The 21,356-nt window shown below is 42.6% G+C and overlaps 1 protein-coding gene across 1 annotated transcript; it reads left to right on the top strand.

Annotated features, from left to right (window-relative positions):
* Nucleotides 1-332: 332 nt before the first annotated feature.
* Nucleotides 333-18,998, top strand: LOC105645326 (uncharacterized). Its single transcript, XM_089726302.1, has 3 exons — nucleotides 333-661; nucleotides 710-1,825; nucleotides 18,929-18,998. The coding sequence occupies exons 1-3, from the start codon at nucleotides 333-335 to the stop codon at nucleotides 18,996-18,998; spliced, it is 1,515 nt and encodes a 504-aa protein (XP_089582428.1).
* The last annotated feature ends 2,358 nt before the right edge of the window (nucleotides 18,999-21,356 follow it).

Raw genomic sequence — 21,356 nt, 5'->3', positions numbered from 1 at the left:
GGGCCGACGTACCTAATTCCCTTATCCAGAATCGCACTCGGTGCGTCTGATCAGTTCTCTAAATTGGCCTTAAATAAAAATTGGGTTTTAAATGAAGTCACTTTTAATTGGAAACAGTTCCATTGCCAAAATAATGGGTGGCGACTCAAATGTTTTATAAGACTGATTTATCGGCATCGTATTCCTAAAAGGTTTTGTCACCACTGTTCAAAATAAAGATTACCTTTTCCATTAAAAATAAAATCGAGCATTTTCCGGATCGCTCGGGGGCGGTGCGAAAACAGAAAGTGAGAAGGGAGTTCACGGATCTGGGTAGACCTTTAAGCACGGTTATGAGGTCCTGCATCAAGAACGGTGTGCTGTCAAAGCTACCAGTTAATCCATCTAAGCCTATTCGGGGTAGGTTTCTTGATCAAGATTGCGAGTATCACCAGTGCAAGGGTCATTCTACTGATAATTGCTTCCAGCTCAGGCATGCAATACAAGATTTGATAGATAGTGGGAAGATCACCAAGCCTTCTGAGCGCAATAAGTCGAGCACAAGGAATAATCCCTTACCGCAATATCAGTATAACTATCCACCCCACAAGTCTCAAACGGGTGGATCAGTTAATGCAATTGGGAGTGGTCTGCCTGAAGAGTTGGTATTGGCAGAGGCAGAGTTGGAGGAGAAGATGTGTGCCATGTTGAACATCTGGGATGACTGCAGCAGTGAGGAGGAAGCGGAACAGAAACCAGTAAAGGTCGAAATAGAAAGGAGCATCACAGTCAAGGTAGGGGAAGTACCAGACAACGAAGATGAACAGCTCCAGCTGGCAATCCAAAACAGTCTGGCTGATCAAGCAGACCAATGGTATTATAGTAGCGATAAGGATGTAAATGAAGTTGGCATTCAGAGTTCGACCCAGAGCGGTCGTGTGTATAACCTGGAAAATAATTCCCAGGCCAAGGGAAAAGGAGTTATCATCGATGGGACAGGAAAGAAAACATTAGATAAGGGTGAAGAACAGCCCAAGGAGAAGAAGAAGGAAGATGAAGTAGGGAAAGCACAAAAGAAGGCTACTGAAGTGGGTGAAAGTAGTCAAAACAGAGTACCAAGCAGCGTAACAGTAAGTTCAATACTGAGTCAGCTACAGAGGACTAAGGCTGACATCTCATTGTGGGATTTATTGATAGCATCAAAGGAACACAGAGAATCTCTGTTGGAGGCTATGACTTTTGTCAGAGTTCCTGCCAGAATCCAGAGCGTGGATATGATTAATGTGCTGCAACGCAGGATTGGTGAGATCACTTTCTTTGATTCTAACCTCCCTCCCGAAGGTAGGAATCACTTGAAACCTCTGTACATCCAGGTTGCTGTTAATGGACGAGAAACCCACAATGTGATGGTTGATAACGGGTCAGCATTGTGCGTATGCCCACTGAAAATGTTGTCCAAGTTTAAGATTGAAGAGTCAGAGCTCGAGCCATCTAACATGGTTGTTAAAGCCTATGATAACACCATGCGTAGCGCTAGGGGAACCTTCAGGGCAAAGATTTCGACAGGAATAATAGAAAGTTGGGTGGACATAGTAGTCTTGGACATCTTGGCCAATTATGCTCTGCTGTTGGGAAGGCCATGGCTTCATCCTTTGGGTGCAATTCCATCCACGTTGCACACAAAAGTCAAGGTACCTTGGGGCACTGATGTGATAACTATTAATGCGCAGGAAGAATTGAATGTGGCTGCTGTGGAAGGTTTAGAGGCTGCTGTGCCTTTATCTGGTTTTCAGGTGGCTATGATTGATGATGTTGTAATCACCGAAGACAAAAGTGCAGTCAATAGGTGTGAATACTCAAATTTTGAGGCTCAAAGAGCCAGTTTTCCCGGACTGCAAACAGTTCGGCCGGACCAGAGGCCATTTTGGAAATTTATCGGAGGTATGCCAATATGGTACTTAAAACGTTCGGGACGTCGCGAGGATCGCGGAACTGGTCCCGGAATATTTTTTGGAGGTCCGGAACTCCCGAAAAAGCCTCCGGAACGTAAAACTAGAAAGTCTGTCGGCCGCAGCGGTGGCAGCCGCCCTTAACGGCGGCGACAGCCGCTATCGCTGGCGGCAACAATCGCCGGCGACAGCGGCTGCGGTCGCCTGTGAACACCCAAATTTTGAGGCTCGAAGAGCCAGTTTTCCCGGACTGCGAACAGTCCGGCCGGACCGAAGGCCATTTTGGAAGTTTACCGAAAGTATGCCAATATGGTACTTGAAACGTCCGAAAAATCACGAGGATCACAGAATTGGTCCCGGAATATTTTTTGGAAGTCCGGAGCTCCCGGAGCATTAAATTAGCGAAGCTACCAGACACGGTGGTTCCGGCCGCCGGCCCCGGCCACCGGCCCAGGCGGCCCAGCCGCCGATCCCCGGCGGCCAAGGCCGCCCTGCTCCGGCGGCCCGGCCGCCGAAACAGTCCGTTTTTGCCTATAAAGCAGCCCCGGGCCTTCTGTTTTCCTCACTCAGTCTGTGTTGACGGACGCTCCTTCTCCCTTACGCTCCTTGCGTTTCTTTACTGCTTTTCTGCATTTTTATTTTAGTTTTATTATTTTCTTGCTTTGTTATTTGGCCATTTAAAATTAAATTAATTAATATTCCCTTAACGAGGAGCTTAACCTGGAGTTAAGAAGTGGCCGTCGATTAAATCAGGTACATGAACTAAACTCTGCCTATTTAATTTTAGCATTTCATACATTCTTCTCTTCTACTCCTAATAATTCTATAACTGCATAAATGCATTCACGTCATTGTTAGGCAAATAAACTGCCTCAATTAAATAAGTTTAGACTAAATGCCCGGTTAATAAATAATCGTGGTATTAAAGCCTAAATCCGACAATATTGGCTTAAAATACCTAGTTAATTAATAGCTATAGTATAATCGCCTTTATTTCGAACAAATCTGGCTTAAGTCCAATTAATCAATAATTGTGGCTAAAAAGCTTTAATTAAACACGTTTTCTTGGCAATAAATGGCCTACATTATAAATCAATTAATCACTTTTGGCAAACAAATTGCCTATAAGTGAGATTGATCCTTTTTTAGCGGCAAATCACTTAAATCACAATTTTTGGCAAAAGCCTTCAATTAATCACTTTTGGCAAATAAATGGCCTCAAATCAACCAATTTTGGCGACAATCGCCCAATCATCATTTTTTTTTGGCAATAAATTGCCTAAATCAATGTTTTGGCTTTAAAGCCTTCAAATAAATCAAATTTTGGCGACAATCGCCTAAATCACATCAATTTTTTCGGCAACAATTGCCTAAAGCAAATCTTTTTGGCTAAAAGCCATTAAAATCAACACTTTTGGCATCAAATGCCTAAAACAAAATGCACAAAGCATACACACACTCATGCATAAAGCATCCCCATTCAAAGCTCTCTAAAAGAGGCCTATCGAACTACGTTGACTTTGATCTTCCATTCAAACGGAAGTACGTAGGCACGTTAGAGATTTAACCCCGAGCGGCAAGTCGAAATCACATAAACATTTTTCATTGGTCCAAATTACATCATCTTTCACCTTGCAAAGCATTCATTGTTTTGGTTAGTTCATCAGCATGACATAGTCTCGGGATCCACCTCGGGTTCGTAGACCATGCCTTAAACATTGGGTTAATTAATCTAGCATTTAGGTTGATTAAAATTGGAGTCACTTAGGGTTTTTCCTAGTTTACCCTAAAATAATTAAACAAGGTGGCGACTCATACATTCACGTGCATTTCTGCCCTTAGTCATATGCATTTGTATGCGTGATATTTGGGGTGGGGGTTCACAGTTTGGCGACTCCGATGGGGAGTTATGTAATCATTTTGCATGAAGAGGACTACAATTGCTATGTAAACTAACCTGCCCTTCTTTAGGGTATTATTTTACAATGCTTTGTTTTGCAGGGTACCTTGACACGAATCAAGTATTCTTTCTTTAAGAATACTGGATAAAGAAATTTGGATTTAATTGTAAAGTTTAATGAAAACATTTAAATTTGTTGATTTATTTGCACGATTGAGAATCTTTTTCTCCATTGCATAAAAAATGAATTTCAAATGAATTTCTTCTCTCTCTGTTCAAACTTCTAAGTTTGGATAGCAAGTAGCGCTGATCGACAGGTCTCTTTGATTATGTCGACGGACAGCCAAAGCGTCCTCCCTGTTACCGCAAACCATCCCTGATCCTTTTGGGGGTGGCCTATGAGTATGCGTACCGTTGGACCCACGCGAAACTCCTTGTTTCACATGTGGTTAGGTATATCCATGCTCAAGGTTCAAGGGTCCCTTAATAAGCCAATCCTCTATTTGTGTTATGGCCTATAGAACATATCCTTTAGGGTTGTATGCACCTAATGATGCTGAATCATTCCATTAAAATGAATTATGTTGTGATGTTGTGCGCATTCACACTTTCATCCCATGCTTCACAAAAAAAAAACATTCCATTTCAAAGCTGGAAAATTACATTTTGGTCCCTAAGACCTGAAAAATTACATTTTGGTCCATAAGACCTGAAAAATTACATTTTGGTCCCTGAGACCTGAAAAATTACATTTTGGTCCTAAAATTTCCAATTTGGCCACAGAGGCCCAAAAATTTCCAATTTGGCCACAGAGGCCCAAAAATTCTCAATTTGGCCCTAGAGGCCCAAAAATTTCCAATTTGGCCACAGAGGCCCAAAAATTCTTAATTTGGCCCCAAAGGCCCAAAAATGCCCAATTTGGCCACAAAGGCCCAGAAGTTCACATTTTGGCCCCTAAGGCCCAAAAATTTCTAATTTGGCCACAGAGGCCCAAAAATTTCCAATTTGGCCACAGAGGCCCAAAAATTCTCAATTTGGCCCCAGAGGCCCAAGAATACCCATTTTGGCCCCAAAGGCCCAAAAATTTCCAATTTGGCATCAGAGGCCCAAAAATTCTCAATTTGGCCCCTAAGGCCCAGAAGTTCACAATTTGGCCACTAAGGCCCAAAAGTTCCCAATTTGGCCCCAAGGGCCCAAAAATTCCCAATTTGGCCTAAGGCCCAAAAATTCACATTTTGGCCCCTAAGGCCCAAAAAATTTTTTTGAGAACTTAGGGCCTTTCGAAAAGTCGAGGTGTCCAGCCCTAAGCACTCTACCTTACATATCACATCCCATTGGGTCCTATCCTAGGTGTCCTAGCATACCAACATTACCCTACCACACAGGGTCAAACCGTCCCATCTCATAGGGTCAAGACCAAATACCTTACCCATACACTACCCTGCCTCACACTATCTCACATACCGTATGAAAACACCTTTATGTAGGATAGTCTAATCATTTTGACTATGTCCTTTTACAGGTACCCCTCCAAAGACCACCTGTACCCGAAACACCAACTGAGCTCTCATCCACAAGTCCAACAACCCCGACTGCACCAATGGCATCACTCACTAACATCCAAAACCTCATCGAACAACTGGAAGCCAGAATGGAGGCTAGAATGAATGAGGCATTGGCTGCCCAGAGGACTGCCCTAATAGCTGAACTAGGCGGTGGTAATGGAAATGGGGCTTCCGCTGGGGGAAGTAGACCTACTACCTCTAATCAGGGTCCTGCTGCTGAACCAACAAACCCTGCCCTTAACCTGGATGACATGCCCTCCAGAACTGCTTCTGAGCTGGAAGCTAAGAAAATGAGAGAGAAACTAGAACTCCTGGAAAGGTCTATTACTGCTCTTAAGACACACAAGGAAGTGGTGGACATGGACTCCTTGTCCTTGTTCCCTGAAGCAAGACTGCCCACGAAGTTCAAAATGCCCAACATGGACAAGTTTGATGGAACCACTTGTCCCAAAATGCACCTGAAAATGTATGTGGGTGCCCTCAACCTGTTTGGCCTGAACAGCGAGCTCCTTACTCAGTTATTTCAGCAATCTTTGACTAGTGCTGCATTAAGATGGTTTGTGAGCTTGGATCGTTCCAAAATGAAGAATTGGGAGGACATATGCAATGCTTTCAACACGCAGTACCATTATAATATCGAAGTGGATGTTACCCGGAGGGAGCTGGAAACCACCAAACAAAAGAACAATGAGCCTTTCTCCTTGTTCCTTTCGAGGTGGAGAGCCAAAGCTGCTCAAATGATCAACCGACCCTCTGAACAGGAACAAGTTGACATAATAATCAAGAATTTACTGCCTGTCTACCAGTTACAGCTTCAAACACAGTACTTGCCTACGTTCCAATCGCTCATTGCGACTGCAACTAAGGTGGAAGACTTAATCCAGTTGGGTCAACTCCAAGAAGACTCATACAAGAAGCAGAATCATGCTGGACTTTGAAAAACCGCCTACAAGACCTGGTTGACAATGGGTCCATCATCCCCAAGAGCAAGCTGAATATCAACCAATCCCTTGCCTAACCATGGGATTAATGCAAAAAAAAATTATTGAACAAGAATCGTTCGATCCTTTCGAACTTTTCTTAGAAATGAATGAAGTTTGTGTTTGAGAAGGTTGAGATCAAACCTCCAAAAGAACAAAGGAATTGTTCAAGACCAACAACAACCTGTCTGATCGATTTAAGCATCGAGAAGAACAAAGTCACTACAGTCAATCCAATCCTAGTCCATCACAGTCCACCTAGAGTCTATCTTTTAGGGTCTAGTTTTTTCTTTTCATTTTCATTTCCATTCAAGTTTTCATTCAATTCAAATTTGTAAATCTAATTGTCTTTTGTACACAAATTTTGTCTTATCAATAAAAAGGGATCAGTTTACGTTCCAATCATGTTTATACTCTTTCCCTCTCCTTTCCTGTTAAAGCAAAAAAAATCGAAAAAAAATAATAAAAAATAAAAAAAAGAAAAAAAAATGATGATATAAAAGATAATAAAAATTGGCAAAGAAAAATGCATTCATTTGCTCTGCATCAATCAAAACTGGGGGCATCCTAAGAAGCGCCATCAAAGGGGAAGTTTTGAATGGTAATCATGGAAAGGATCCAGCAAAGGGTACGCAAGACTTCAAACAGTACCGAGGTAAAGCCGATTGAAGGGGTTAGGGCCAGAATGGTTTCTCCGAAAACCCAGGAATGGAAGATGCTCCGACAGAGAGGTGTCTGAATTTTGAGCTTAAAAGCGACAGAATAAAGAAGTTATTGGGTTGGGTCTGCACGAAGTCGCAATGCTATCCATACATCTCAGAATCCAGTTGCCTCGAAATTCTTTATGGAGAGGCTGCTTCTAAGCAAGCAAAAGGAAAAACGGGACAAAAGGAACCCCTAGTCAAAAGGAAGCAAACAAGCGAAAGAAAAAATGGGTCAGAAGGAACTTTTGCACAAAAGAAAGAAATCAAGGACAAAGCTACAGGAAATCAAGTTGTCAAAAACGGGTCAACTGCAAGCTCTCCGTTAAATTCAAGCCCATCAAGGGTAGATGACAAATCATTTCAGCCATAGGGACAAAGACCCAGCGACTGCTCACATTTTGAAAAAGCAAGTTAAAAGAAGCAGTCATTTCCACAAATTGGATGACAACAAACACCTTGAAAATCAAGCGCCAGGCATGGCACAAGTACAAGTGTCCTTATAAACAAGGATCATTTCTCAAAATAAGGAAAAGGAAGAGTCTCCTCAAAATTCCTTATGGAGAGGAGAACCATTGAGGAAATAAGTTTCAAATTCAGAAGAAGATAAAGTTCAAGAAAAGGAATCAAATTGACCTCAAGAAGTCAAACATGGCGAAGCCACAAACTCAAAGCATAAAAGCTTCTTCAACACTCAATCCACTCAAGTTACCACCACAATGTGGGTATTCGAAACTCTTTGTGATGAATACAAGTCATATTTCAGGCAACCAGTGGTAAAACCACTACAACAACAAAGTCAGATTCGCCTAGGGTCATCACTATCATACGAGCTCGAGTCAATAAGTTGATTCAACATCATCAAAGTCGGGAATGAATCCCGTAAAGACATCAAGTCAGGAAGGAATCCCGCAAAGACATCAAGCGGGGAAGAAATCCCGCGAAGAAATCAAGTCAGAAATGAATTCTGCATCAACATCAAGTCGGGAAGGAATCCCGCAAAGACATCAAGCCGGGAAGGAATCCCGCAAAGACATCAAACCGGGAAGGAATCCCGCGAAGAAATCAAGTCGAAAATGAATTCTGCATCAACATCAAGCTGGGAAGGAATCCCGCAAAGAAATCAAGTCAAAAATGAATTCTGCATCGACATCCAGTCGGGAAGGAATCCCGCAAAGACATCAAGCCGGGAAGAAATCCCGCGAAGAAATCAAGTCAGAAATGAATTCTATATTAATATCAAGTCAGGAAGGAATCCCGAAGAAATCAAATCGGAAATGAATTCCACAATCAGCATTAAGGCGAAATTGAATTTTGCCCCAACAGCAAGTCGGGAAGGAACTACGAAAGACCTGATTCTCCCCATCCCCCGAAGAGTTCTTGGAGATACGTAGGCAGCCGCAAAGGCACGGTCACAAACATAAGTTTGCATCATAAAAAGCATTTTCTCTTTGCCAATATAAAAAATAAAAAAAAGAGAAGAAAAGAAAAATAAAAAGCTGGAGTTCAAAACCCGAAAGGGCTGCTTCAGGCAAGAATTGAGCCCGCAAGGCTGAAAACCCGAAAGGGCGGTCTAGGCAAAAGTTAGGGCAAAGAGCCTGCTAGAGTCGAAAACCCGAAAGGGCGGCTACTAGGCAAAAGTTAAGGCAAAAAAAAAAAAAAAAAAAAAGAGTGCTTTCATGAATTCTTTTAGAGAATCCATTTTTGTAGGATAAACAGCAAAGTATGTCCTTAAAAAAAAAATCCCTTTCAAAGGTCTCCTTGGGAGTATATAAATCATTTTTCCAGGAAGCACTGAATTCCTTCGAGTCAAAGTTCACTACAAGAAAAATTTGAGTCTCTAAATCGAGTCTCCAATGAGTCTCTAAAATCAAGTCTCCATCACCAGTGGTCATTCCACAACGAGTCACAAAAATCGAGTCATTCTCAAAAGTTCGTTTTGAAAGCGTCACTCTTTGAGTCATTCCTCGAAAAAAAAAAGAGAGAGAGGAAAATGTCAATTCAATCCCCGGGGTTTCCAAAGCAACCCTAAAAAATGTCAAACATAATCGTTGAGAGGAAATTCTTTAATACCTCGTCTCCACTTGGACCATCGTTTCTTCGATCCTTTCAGACGAGCGATGTCATCCACATTGTCCGTTTCCTCGAGTCATATAAGTGGCTTTGTTCTCTTTGATTCCTCAATCGATTGGACAAGTACAACACCAATGTTATGAAGTATTCCATGGTCAGCACCATTCTGGGGGCAAGAAGTGATAAGAACCTTCACCATTCTCCCATCACAGAAGTAATCACGGAATTTTTTAGTCTTTCATTAAGAAGAAATTCTATTTCAGCTAATAAGGGCATCAATTCTCTCAAGCAGGGGGCAAAATCCTCCAAGTCGGATTCAGGGGCAATAGTTAAAAAAAAAAAAACATACACAACTGTGAATACTCAAATTTTGAGGCTCAAAAAGCCTGTTTTCTCGGACTGTAAACAGTTCGGCCGGGCCGAAAGCCATTCGGGAAGTTCACCAGAACTATGCCAATATGGTACTTGAAAGGTCCGAAAAATTATGAGGATTGCAGAATTGGTCCCGGAATATTTTTTGGAGGTCCGGAACTCCCGAAAACGCCTCCGGAACGAGAAAAAAATAAGCACACGGGTCGATGTGCCCGCCCTCAGGGGTGGGCGCGCCCGCCCCCATGGGGCAGGCATGCCCGCCCCCCCAGGGCGGGCCAGCCCACCCTCAAGGGCGGTCCAGCCCGCCCTGGAGGGCGGGCATGCCCACCCTCCAGGGGCAGCACGCCCACCCCCTCTGGGCGCGGGCACGCCCGCCCCATGCCCGCCACCAAGGGGCAGGCACGCCCGCCTCCCTGAGGCGGGCACGCCCGCCCTCAAGGGCGGGCCTGCCCGCCCCCAAGGGGCAAGCACGCCCGTCCCCCTGAGGCGGGCACGCCCGCCCTCGAGGGCGGGCAGGACCGCCCTCGGGTCTCCTTTTTTTCCTATAAAATTGGCCTCGGGGCCTCCGTTTTTACTCACTCAGTCTGTGTTGACGGACGCTCCTTCTCCCTTACGCTCCTTGCGATTCTTTACTGCTTTCTTGCATTTTAATTTAGTTTTATCGCTTTCTTGCTTTGTTAAGTGGTCACTAAAATTAAATTAATTAAATTTCCCTTAACGAGGAGCTTAACCTGGAGTTAAGAAGCGGTCGTCGACTAAATCAGGTACATGAACTAAACTCTGCCTATTTAATTTTAGCACTTCATGCATGCTTCTCTTCTACTCCTCCTAATTCTACAACTGCATAAATGCATTCATGTCATCATTAGGCAAGTAAATTGCCTCAATTAAATAAATTTAGGCTAAATGCCCGGTTAATTAATAATCGTGGTATTAAAGCTTAAATCCGACAATATTGGCTTAAAATATCTAGTCTATCAATGGCTATGGTATGATTGCCTTTATTTCGAATAATTTTCGGCTTAAGTCCAATTAATCAATAATTGTGACTAAAAGGCCTTAATTAATCACGTTCTTTTGGCATTAAATTGCCTACATTGCAGTTCATTTAATTACTTTAGGCAAACAAATTGCCTATAAGTAAGAATAACCAATTTTTGGCGACAATTTGCCTAAATCAACCCATTTTTTAGCTAAAAGTCTTAAATCACTTAATTTTTGCGACAATCGCCTAAATAATCAACTTTTAGGCAATAATTGCCTAAAATTAATCTTTTTGGCTAAAAGTCTTCGAATCAACACATTTAGGCTAAAAAGCCTTTAAATAACCAATCTTTTGGCAATCAGATTGCATAAATCACAAAACTTTTTGGCCAAAGGCCTTAATCCATTTTTTGGCAAACCAATAAGTCCAATCAACATTTTTTTTGGCAAACAGATAAGCCCAATCAACATTTTTGGCAAAATGCCTAAACAATCAATCTTTGGCAAAATGCCTAAACAAAATGCACAATGAACCCTTTCCCTCGTTCCTTACGAGAAAAAGGACCAAGGTCGCCCAAATGATCAACCGGCCTTCTGAGCAAGAACAGGTAGACATAATCATAAAGAACCTGCAGCCTGTCTACCAACAACAGTTACAAACCCAATACTTACCAACCTTCCAGTCGCTCATTGCTGCTGCTACAAAGGTAGAGGATTTAATTCAAATGGGGTAACTGAAAGAAGACTCAGGAACCTCCAAATATAAGAAACCTAGCCAACCTGGCAAAGTCCACGAAGTGGCAAGCATCACCCCCACGAATCCTTTACGTGTGGGCAATATGAGAAATGGCAATCGGTTAAGAAGGACATATACTGATCTCGGGATGCCAATCCTTTTGGTTTTCCGAGAGGCTGTCAAGGCCAACTACATCAAGCCCTTGGAAGCAAGGCCGCCACCCAACCCTTTACCAAGAAACTACCGAACCAATGAATACTGTGAATATCATCAGGGTCATGGGCACGAGACTGAAGCGTGCTGGACGCTTAAGAACCGCATCCAAGACCTGGTGGACGACGGTTCAATCATCCCAAGAAGTGAGTCAAACATTAGCACTAATCCCTTACCAAATCACGGGGTAAATGCTATTGTTTCTGACCAGGAATTGATCGATCCTTTCGAGCTATTCCTAGAAATGAATGATACCTGTGTCCTGGACCTGAATGACTTATCCGAAGAGGTAACAACCGAGCTGGAAGTGGAAGACTTCATGTAGCCTAGTCTCCTTGACGAGATTGCAGTTATCACAGGAAATGAAGGGAATCAAGACCTGCTCAACCTAATCAAGCCGAACGAAGGGCCTCTCACCAACTGGTACGCCGAGGAGGAGCGCGCTGCTGATAGACCCCCTCCCGAGTCAAACCAAGAGTCAAAATCTGTAACAAAGTCCTGTACTGAGTTCGAGTCTGACCCCGAGTCTGAAACCGAGTCAGAGTCCAGTTCCAGTTCTGAGTCGTCTGTGTCGGATCTAGAAGATCCAGATTTCAAATTTGATGTAATTTTTGAAGACGATTCCGTCATAATCAATAAAGGCTTGCAAATTCTTGACTACCCTGCGTGTCTATCTTTCCAAGCATTTCCAAGCAAAAATAATCAAATAAATGAAATAAAAAATGAAAAAGAAAAAATAATAATTGGCAAAGAAGAAAATGAACATACATACATTGCATCTGATTGTATGAACAAGGATCAGGTCAATGAATGTTTGAAGAAGTTTGCCGATTGTTTCATGTGGAAGGCAAGTGACATCACGGGAATCGACCCAGCAATAGTGGTGCATAAGATTCTGGTATACCCTGAGGCTAAGCCAGTGAAACAGAAGCTTAGAAGGCTGAAGACGGAATGGTCCTTGAAAATCAAGGAGGAAGTTGCCAAGCAACTGGAGAACAAGTTCATAGAACCCATTGCTTACCCGACATGGTTAGCAAACATTGTGCCGATTCCTAAGAAGGATTGAAAAGTCAGAATGTGTGTGGATTACCGGGATTTGAATAAAGCATGTCCGAAGGACGACTTCCCCCTGCTGCATATTGACTTGTTAGTGGACCGAATGGCTGGACACGAGATGGTCTCCTTGACCGATCTCGCTGTCGGGTACAACCAAATAATGATGAATTTGCCAGACAAAGAGAAAACGGCATTCATCACAGAGTGGGGAACCTACTGTTATAGGGTCATGCCTTTTTGGGCTCAAAAATGCCGGGGCAACCTATCAGAGAATGGCGACGACCATCTTCCATGACATGATTCACAAAGAAGTAGAAGTGTATGTGGATGACATGGTTGTTAAATCAAAAACAGCTGAAGAACACACAACAGCACTTGAGAAGTTCTTCCTTAGACTTCGAAAGTACAACTTGAAGCTCAACCCGGCAAAATGTCTATTTGGGGCTACATCTGGAGTATTTCTGGGGCATATGGTCAGTCGAAAGGGCATAGAGATTGACCCTTCGAAGGCCAAAGCTATTCTGGAAATGCCAGCACCTCAAACAGAAAAGGAAGTTCGGGGTTTCCTGGGAAGGCTACAGTACATCAGCCGGTTCATTAGTCAATTGGCCGATACTTGTGGTCCGATCTTCAAATTACTCAGGAAAGGAGTAGCAGTTAAATGGAATGAGGATTGCCAGAAAGCTTTCGACCAAGTCAAGCAATATCTGCTATCCCCACCAGTTTTACAGCCACCAAGGCTAGGAAAGCCTTTGTTATTATACCTATCAGTGACAGAAGAAGCGATGGGTGCAATGCTAACTCAACAAGCAGAAGATACAAGGATAGAAAATGTCGTGTATTACTTAAGCAAAAGGATGCTAGAATACGAGCTAAAATACAACAAGATAGAGAAGTTGTGTCTGGCTCTAGTTTGGGCCTGTACAAAGCTGCAGCACTACCTCTCGTCTTACACAACCTATGTCATTTCTGAATCGAACCCCTTGAAATTCCTTATGGAGAGGCCGGTTCTTGACTGTAAGATGGCTAAGTGGGTGTCGGTGCTCGCAGCCTATGAGTTAAAATTTGTACAATGGAAGGCAGTGAAAGGCGGAGACTTAGCTGATCAGTTAGCAGAATTGCCGGTCGAAGACCAAATGCCGGAGGTAGAATTTCCTGATGAAGACTTGTTGAGCTTAGAAAGTGAAGGCTGGGAAATGTACTTCGACGGAGCTTCAAACTACCATGGAAATGGGGTTGGAGTCGTATTCAAAACTCCTTGTGGAGAATACGTCCCAATCGCAGTCAAATTAGATTTCGACTGCACCAACAATGAAGCCGAGTATGAAGCTTGCATAAAGGGGTTAGAAGTAGCCCTGGAGAAAGAAATAAAAATCCTCAAGATTTTCGGAGATTCCAATCTAATAGTCTCCCAAGCTTTGAGAAAATGGAAAATTAAGGAAGAGCGTTTGGTTCCTTACCTACAACGCCTGGACGAATTGGCGCAGCAATTTGAAGTTTTATCCTTCCACTATTTGCCGCGAGCCAAAAATCAATTTGCTGATGCTCTGGCTACTTTGGCCTCCATGGTAAATATAGGAGAGGACCAAGTCATTCGACCTCTGACAGTTCGACTATAGAAACAGCCAGCTCATATCATGAATGTGGTGGATGACAAGCCCTGTATTGGGATATACAGAGTTATCTTCAGAATGAAGCCTACCCGGAGGGATCCACTAAAACTGATCAACGGACATTGAGACAGTTAGCCTCTGGATATTACCTTACTAAGGGAGTTTTGTATAAAAGAAGTTGGAATGGTCTGCACCTAAGGTGCGTTGATGAAGGAGAAGCTCAAAGCATCATGGATTCCTTACATAATGGGGAGTCCGGTCCACATATGCACGGGATAGCCTTGGCTCGAAAAATCATGAACCTAGGTTATTACTGGTCAACCATGAATGCAAATTGCGTGAGGCACGCGCAGAAGTGCCATGAATGTCAAATTTTTGCTAAGCTGCAAAAGCAGCATCCGGTCAATCTGAATCCCATTACTTCACCATGGCCTTTCGCGACTTGGGGCATAGACGTGATCGGAAAGATCCATCCAAAGGCTTCCAATGGCCATCAATTCATCCTGGTTGCTGTTGATTATTTCACTAAGTGGATTGAGGCAGCCTCCTATTCAGTCTTGAACGCCAAGAAGGCAGCACAGTTCGTTCGTACCAACATCCTTTGTCGGTATGGAACACCATTTGAGATCATTACTGACAACGGGTCTCACTTTCAAAGTGAATTTTCGGACCAACTGAAGCAAAAGAAGATTCAGCATCACAAGTCTTCACCCTATCGCCCACAGATAAATGGGGCCGTAGAGGCTGCAAACAAGGCTATAAAGGTCATTTTGCAGAAGACAGTTCAAAAGCATAGAGCTTGGCACGAACAATTGCCAAATGCCTTGTGGGGATACAGGACTTCAATCAGAACGCCTACTGGGGCAACCCCGTATTCCTTAGTATATGGCATGGAAGCAGTGTTGCCTATTGAGCTGGAAGTTCAGTCGGTGAGGGTTATCCGGGAAAGCCAGATCAGCGAAGCAAATTGGGCTGAGAATTATCATTTGCAACTCTTGGGTATGGATCAAAAGCGATTGCGAGCAATCCACCAAACTCAAGTTTATCAAAGAAGAATGGCGCGGCATTTCAATAAGAAGGTCAAAGACCGAAAACTGGAAGAAGGTTGTTTGGTTCTGAAGGAGATTAGACAACCAATCATAGATCCACGTGGGAAGTTTCGTCCTCATTGGGCTGGACCCTATGTGTTAAAGAAGATATTGTCAGGCGGAGCAGTTATTTTGACTGATTTGGATGGTTTGGAATTTGCTAATCTGTGAATACTCAAATTTTGACATGCTCTACAGTAAATTTGACTTTGCTACAATTGCTACATTTGAAATAATCCGGACTGCAAACTGTCCGACCAGACCGAAGGCCATTTTGGAAGTTCACCGAAAGTATGCCAATATGGTACTTAAAACGTCCGGAATGTCGCGAGGATCGCGAAACAGGTCGCGGAATATTTTTTTGAGGTCCAGAACTCCCGAAAATGCCTCCGGAATGAAAAGCCCGAGGGCCGCCGCCGGCCACCGGCCACGGCGGCTCCGGCCGCCGACCAGGGCGGCACCTGCCGCCGGCCACCGCGGCACCTGCCGCCCGGCCACCGGCGGCACCTGCCGCCCTAGGCCCGTTTTGGCCTATAAAATGGCCTCTTACCTCAACATTTTTGCTTGCTCAGTCTGTGTTGACGGACACTCCTTCTCCCTCACGCTTTTGCGATTCTTTTACCGCTTTTATGCATTTTTAATTTAATTTTTATGTTTATGTTGTGTTATTTGGCCACTAAAAATTAAACAAATTCGAACTAATTAATATTTCCCAAACGAGGAGCTAAATCTGGAGCTAAGAAGCGGCCGTCAATTAAATCAGGTACTAACGAAACTCTGCCTATTTAATTTTAGCACTTCGTGCATATTTCTTTTTCTACTCCGATTCTGAATTAAATTGCCGCATAAACGCATTCACATCATTAATTTAGCAAATAAATTGCTTAAATTAAAATACGATTAAGCTTAAATGCCCGGTTAATTAATAATCGTGGTATTAAAGTTTAAATCCGACAATATCGGCTAAAATGCCTAGTTAATCAATAACTATGGCACAATTGCCTTTATTTCGAACAATTTGCCTAAAAGTCCAATTAATCAATAATTGTGGCTAACGGCCTCATTCAATCACTTTTTTTTTTTGGCAACAAATTGCCCACATTTAATCAATCAATTTTGGCAACAAATTGCCTACGGTCTAATCGATTTTTAGCAAACAAAATTGCTTATAAATAAGATTAACCATTTTCAGCGACAAATCGCTTAAAATCAATTTTTGGCAAAATGCCTTAAAATCAATCGCTTAGCGACAAATCGCCTAAATCAACCATTTTTGGCAAAATGCCTTAAAATCAACCATTTTCGGCTAAAAGCCTCAAAAATCGACAATTTTGGCGACAAATCGCCCGACAAAATAATTTCGGCAATAATAAGCCCGAACATCGAATTTTGGCGACAATCGCCCGAATCACACCAATTTCGGCAATAATAAGCCCGAACATCAATTTTGGCAATAATAAGCCCAATCACATCGATTTTGGTTAAAAGCCTCAAAATCAATCTTTTCGGCAATAATAAGCCCGAACACAAATTTTGGCAATAATAAGCCCAAATATCAACTTTGGCGACAAATCGCCCGACAAAACCATTTCGGCAATAATAAGCCCGAACATCAATTTTGGCAATAATAAGCCCAAACATCAATTTTGGCGACAAATCGCCCGACAACCATTTTGGCACAAATGCCTTAAAACCAACACTTTTGGCGATGAACGCCTAATCGAATCAATCAACCATTTTTGGCAAAATGCCTAAACAAAATGCACGAAGCATACACACACTCATGCATTAAGCATACCCATTCAAAGCCCTTCAAAGAAGGCCTATCGAACTACGTTGACTTTGATCTTCCATTCAAACGGAAGTACGTAGGCACGTTCGGGATTTCACCCCGGGTGGCAAGTCGAAATCACTTAAACATTTCATTAATCCATCATTCACCTTGCAAAGCATTCATTCATTCGGTTAGTTCATCAGCATGACATAGTCTCGGGATCCACCTTGGGTTCGTAGACTGTGCCTTAAACATTGGGATAATTAATCTAGCAACTAGGTTAATTAAAATTGGAGTCACATAGGGTTTTTCCTAGTTTACCCTAAAATAATTAAACAAGGTGGCGACTCACACACTCACGTGCATTTCTTTCTTTTGTCATATGTATCACATGCCTATGCAATCCGGGGAAAGGGGTTCACAGTTTGGCGACTCTGCTGGGGAATTATGTAATCATTTTGCATAAAGTGGACTACAATTGCTGCATGGACTAAACTGCCCTTCTTTAGGGTATTATTTCTGTTATGTTTTGTTTTGCAGGGTATACTAACACGAATCAAGTGTTCTTTTCTTAAGAATACTTGATGAAGAAATTTGAACTTAATTGAAAAATTTAATTAAGACATTAAAACTTATTGATTTATTTGCACGATTGAGAATCCTTTTCTCCATTGCATAAAACAAAATGAACTTCAAATGAATTTCTTCTCCTCTGTTCAAACTTCTGAGTCTGGATAGCAAGTAGCGCTGATCGGCAAGTCTCTTTGATTATGCCGACGGACAGCCAAAGCGTCCTCCCTGTTACCGCAAACCATCTCTAATCCTTTTGGAGGTGGCCCATGAGTATGCGTACCGTTGGACCCACGCGAAACTCTTTGTTTCACATGTGGTTAGGTATATCCTTACTCAAGGTTCAAGGGTCCCTTAATAAGCCGATTCTCTATTTGTGTCATAGCCTATAGAACCTATCCTTTAGGACTGTATGCACCCGATGATGCTGAATCATTCCATTAAAAATGAATTATGTTGTGATGTTGTGCGCATTCACGCATTCATCCCATACTTCACACAAAAAAAAAAAAAAAAATTCCATTTCAAAGTTGGAAAATCACATTTTGGTCCCCGAGACCTAGAAAATTACATTTTGGTCCTTAGACCTGAAAAATTCTCAATTTGGCCCAAAGGCCCAAAAATTCCCGATTTGGCCCCAAAGGCCTAAAAATTTCCAATTCGGCCCTAAAGGCCCAAAAATTTCCAATTTGGCCCCAAAGGCCTTAAAATTTCTAATTTGGCCCCTAAGGCCCAAAAAATTTCCAAATTGGTCCCAAAGGCCTTAAAATTTCCAATTTGGCCCCTAAGGCCCAAAAAATTTTCAATTTGGCCCCAAAGGCCTAAAAATTCTCAATTTGGCCCCGAAGGCCCAAAAATTTCCAATTTGGCCCCGAAGGCCTAAAAATTCTCAATTTGGCCCCAAAGGCCCAAAAATTTCCAATTTGGCCCCGAAGGCCCAAAAATTTTCAATTTGGCCCCGAAGGCCCAAGAATTCCCAATTTGGCCCCGAAGGCCCAAAAATTTCCAATTCGGCTCCTAAGGCCCAAAAATTTCCAATTTGGCCCCAAAGGCCTTAAAATTTCCAATTTGGCCCCTAAGGCCTAAAAAATTTTCAATTTGGCCCCAAAGGCCTAAAAATTTCCAATTCGGCCCCAAAGGCCCCAAAAATTCCCAATTTGGCCCCTTAAGGCCCAAAAAATTTTTTCTTTGAGAACTAGGGGCCTTTTGAAAAGTCGAGATGTCCAGCCCTAAGCACTCTACCTTACATATCACATCCCATTGGGTCCTATCCTGGGTGTCCTAGCATACCAATATTACCCTACACTATCTCACATACTGTATGAAAACACCTTGTATAGGATAGTCTAATCGTTTTGACTATGTCCTTTCACAGGTACCCCTCCAAAGACCACCAGTACTCGAAATACCAACTGAGCTCTCACCCACAAGTTCAACAACCCTGACTGCACCAATGGCATCACTGTCTGACATCCGAACCCTCATGGAACAATTGGAAGCCAGAATGGAGGCCAGAATGAATGAGGCCTTAGCTGCACAAAGGACTGCCCTAATAGCTGAACTAAGTAGTGGTAATGGAAATGGGGCTTCAGCTGGGGGAAGTGGACTTGCTACCTCCAATCAAGGACCTGATGCTGAACCGACAAACCCTACCCTTAACCTGGATGACATGCCCTCCAGAACTACTTCTGAGCTGGAAGCTCAGAAAATGATAGAGAAGCTGGAATTGTTGGAAAGATCTATTACTGCCCTTAAGACACACAAGGAAGTGGTGGACATGGACTCCTTGTCCTTGTTCCCCGAAGCGAGACTGCCAACAAAATTCAAAATGCCCAACATGGATAAGTTTGACGGAACCACCTGTCCCAAAACTCATCTGAAAATGTATGTGGGTGCCCTAAACCCGTTTGGCCTGAACAGCGAGCTCCTTGCTCAGTTGTTTCAGCAATCTTTGACTGGTGCTGCATTAAGATGGTTTGTAAGCTTGGATCGTTCCAAAATGAAGAATTGGGAGGACATATGCAATGCTTTCAACACGCAATACCATTATAATATCGAAGTGGATGTTACCCGGAGGGAGCTAGAAACCACTAAACAAAAGAACAATGAGCCCTCCTCCTCGTTCCTTTCGAGGTGGAGAGCCAAAGCTGCTCAAATGATCAACCGACCCTCTGAACAGGAACAAGTTGACATAATAATCAAGAATTTACTGCCTGTCTACCAGTCACAGCTTCAAACACAGTACTTGCCTACGTTCCAATCGCTCATTGCGACTGCAACTAAGGTGGAAGACTTAATCCAGTTGGGTCAACTCAAAGAAGACTCATACAAGAAGCAGAATCATGCTGGGTCCAGTGAGACAAATGAAATAGCCAATATAATCCCCACGAATCCTTTACGTGTTGGGAATTTGGGAAGTAATCAGCTAAGGAGGCAATATATTGATCTCGGCATGCCAATCCTTTTGGTGTTCCGAGAAGCGGTGAAAGCAAATTTACTGAAGCCCTTAGAAATAAGGCCATTACCAAACCCCCTGCCCCGGAATTTCAAAGCCAATGAATACTGTGAGTACCATCAAGGACATGGGCATAAGACCGAATCATGCTGGACTTTGAAAACCCGTCTACAAGACCTGGTTGACAATGGGTCCATCATCCCCAAGAGCAAGCTGAACATCAACCAATCCCTTGCCTAACCATGGGATTAATGCGAAAAAAAAAAAAATTTTTTTGCTGAACAAGAATTGTTCGATCCTTTCGAACTTCTCTTAGAAATGAATGAAGTTTGTGTTTGAGAAGATTGATATCAAACTTCCAACCGAACAAAGGAATTGTTCAAGACCAACAACAACATGTCTGATCGATTGAAGCATCGAGAAGAACAAAGTCACTACAGTCAATCCAATCCTAGTCCATCATAGAGTCTATCTTTTAGGGTCTAGTTTTTTCTTTTCATTTTCATTTCCATTCAAGTTTTCATTTGTAAATCTAAGTGTCTTTTGTACACAAATTTTGTCTTATCAATAAAAAGGGATCAGTTTACGTTCCAATCATGTTTATACTCTTTCCCTATCCTTTCCTGTGAAAGCAAAAAAATAATAAATAAATAAATAAAAATTTTAAAAAAAATGATGATGATAAAAAAAAAGATAATAAAAATTGGCAAAGAAAAATGCATTCATTTGCTCTGTATCAATCAAAGCTGGGGGCATCCTAAGAAGCACCATCAAAGGGGAAATCATGGAAAGGATCCAGCAAAGGGTACGCAAGACTTCAAACAGTACCAAGGTAAAGCCGATTGAAGGGGTTAGGGCCAGAATGGTTTCTCCAAAAACCCAAGAATGGAAGATGCTCCGACAGAGAGGTGTTTGAATTTTGAGCTTAAAAGCGACAGAATAAAAAAAAAAGTTATGTTTGGAATTGGGTTGGGCCTGCACGTAGTCGCAATGCTATCCATACACTACTCAAGTCATCTCAGAATCAAGTTGCCTCAAAATTCTTTATGGAGAGGCTGCTTCTAAGCAAGCAAAAGGAAAAAGCGGGTCAAAAGGAACCTCTGCACAAAAGAAAGAAATCAAGGACAAAGCTACAGGAAATCAAGTTGTCAGAAATGAGTCAACTGCAAGCTCTCCGTTAAATTCAAGCCCATCAAGGGTAGATGACAAATCATTTCAGCCATAAGGACAAAGACCAAGCGACTGCTCACATTTTGAAAAAGCAAGCAGTCATTTCCACAAATTGGATGACAACAAACACCTTGAAAATCAAGTGCCAAGCATGGCACAAGTGCAAGTGTCCTTATAA

This window comes from Jatropha curcas, chromosome 9 (genome assembly GCF_041381405.1).
Source record: "Jatropha curcas cultivar XTBG-Jc1 chromosome 9, XTBG_Jcur_1.0, whole genome shotgun sequence".
Lineage (NCBI taxonomy): Eukaryota > Viridiplantae > Streptophyta > Magnoliopsida > Malpighiales > Euphorbiaceae > Jatropha > Jatropha curcas.
The sequence above is the reverse complement of the archived record's forward strand: the minus strand, read 5'-3'. Positions and strand labels throughout refer to the sequence as shown.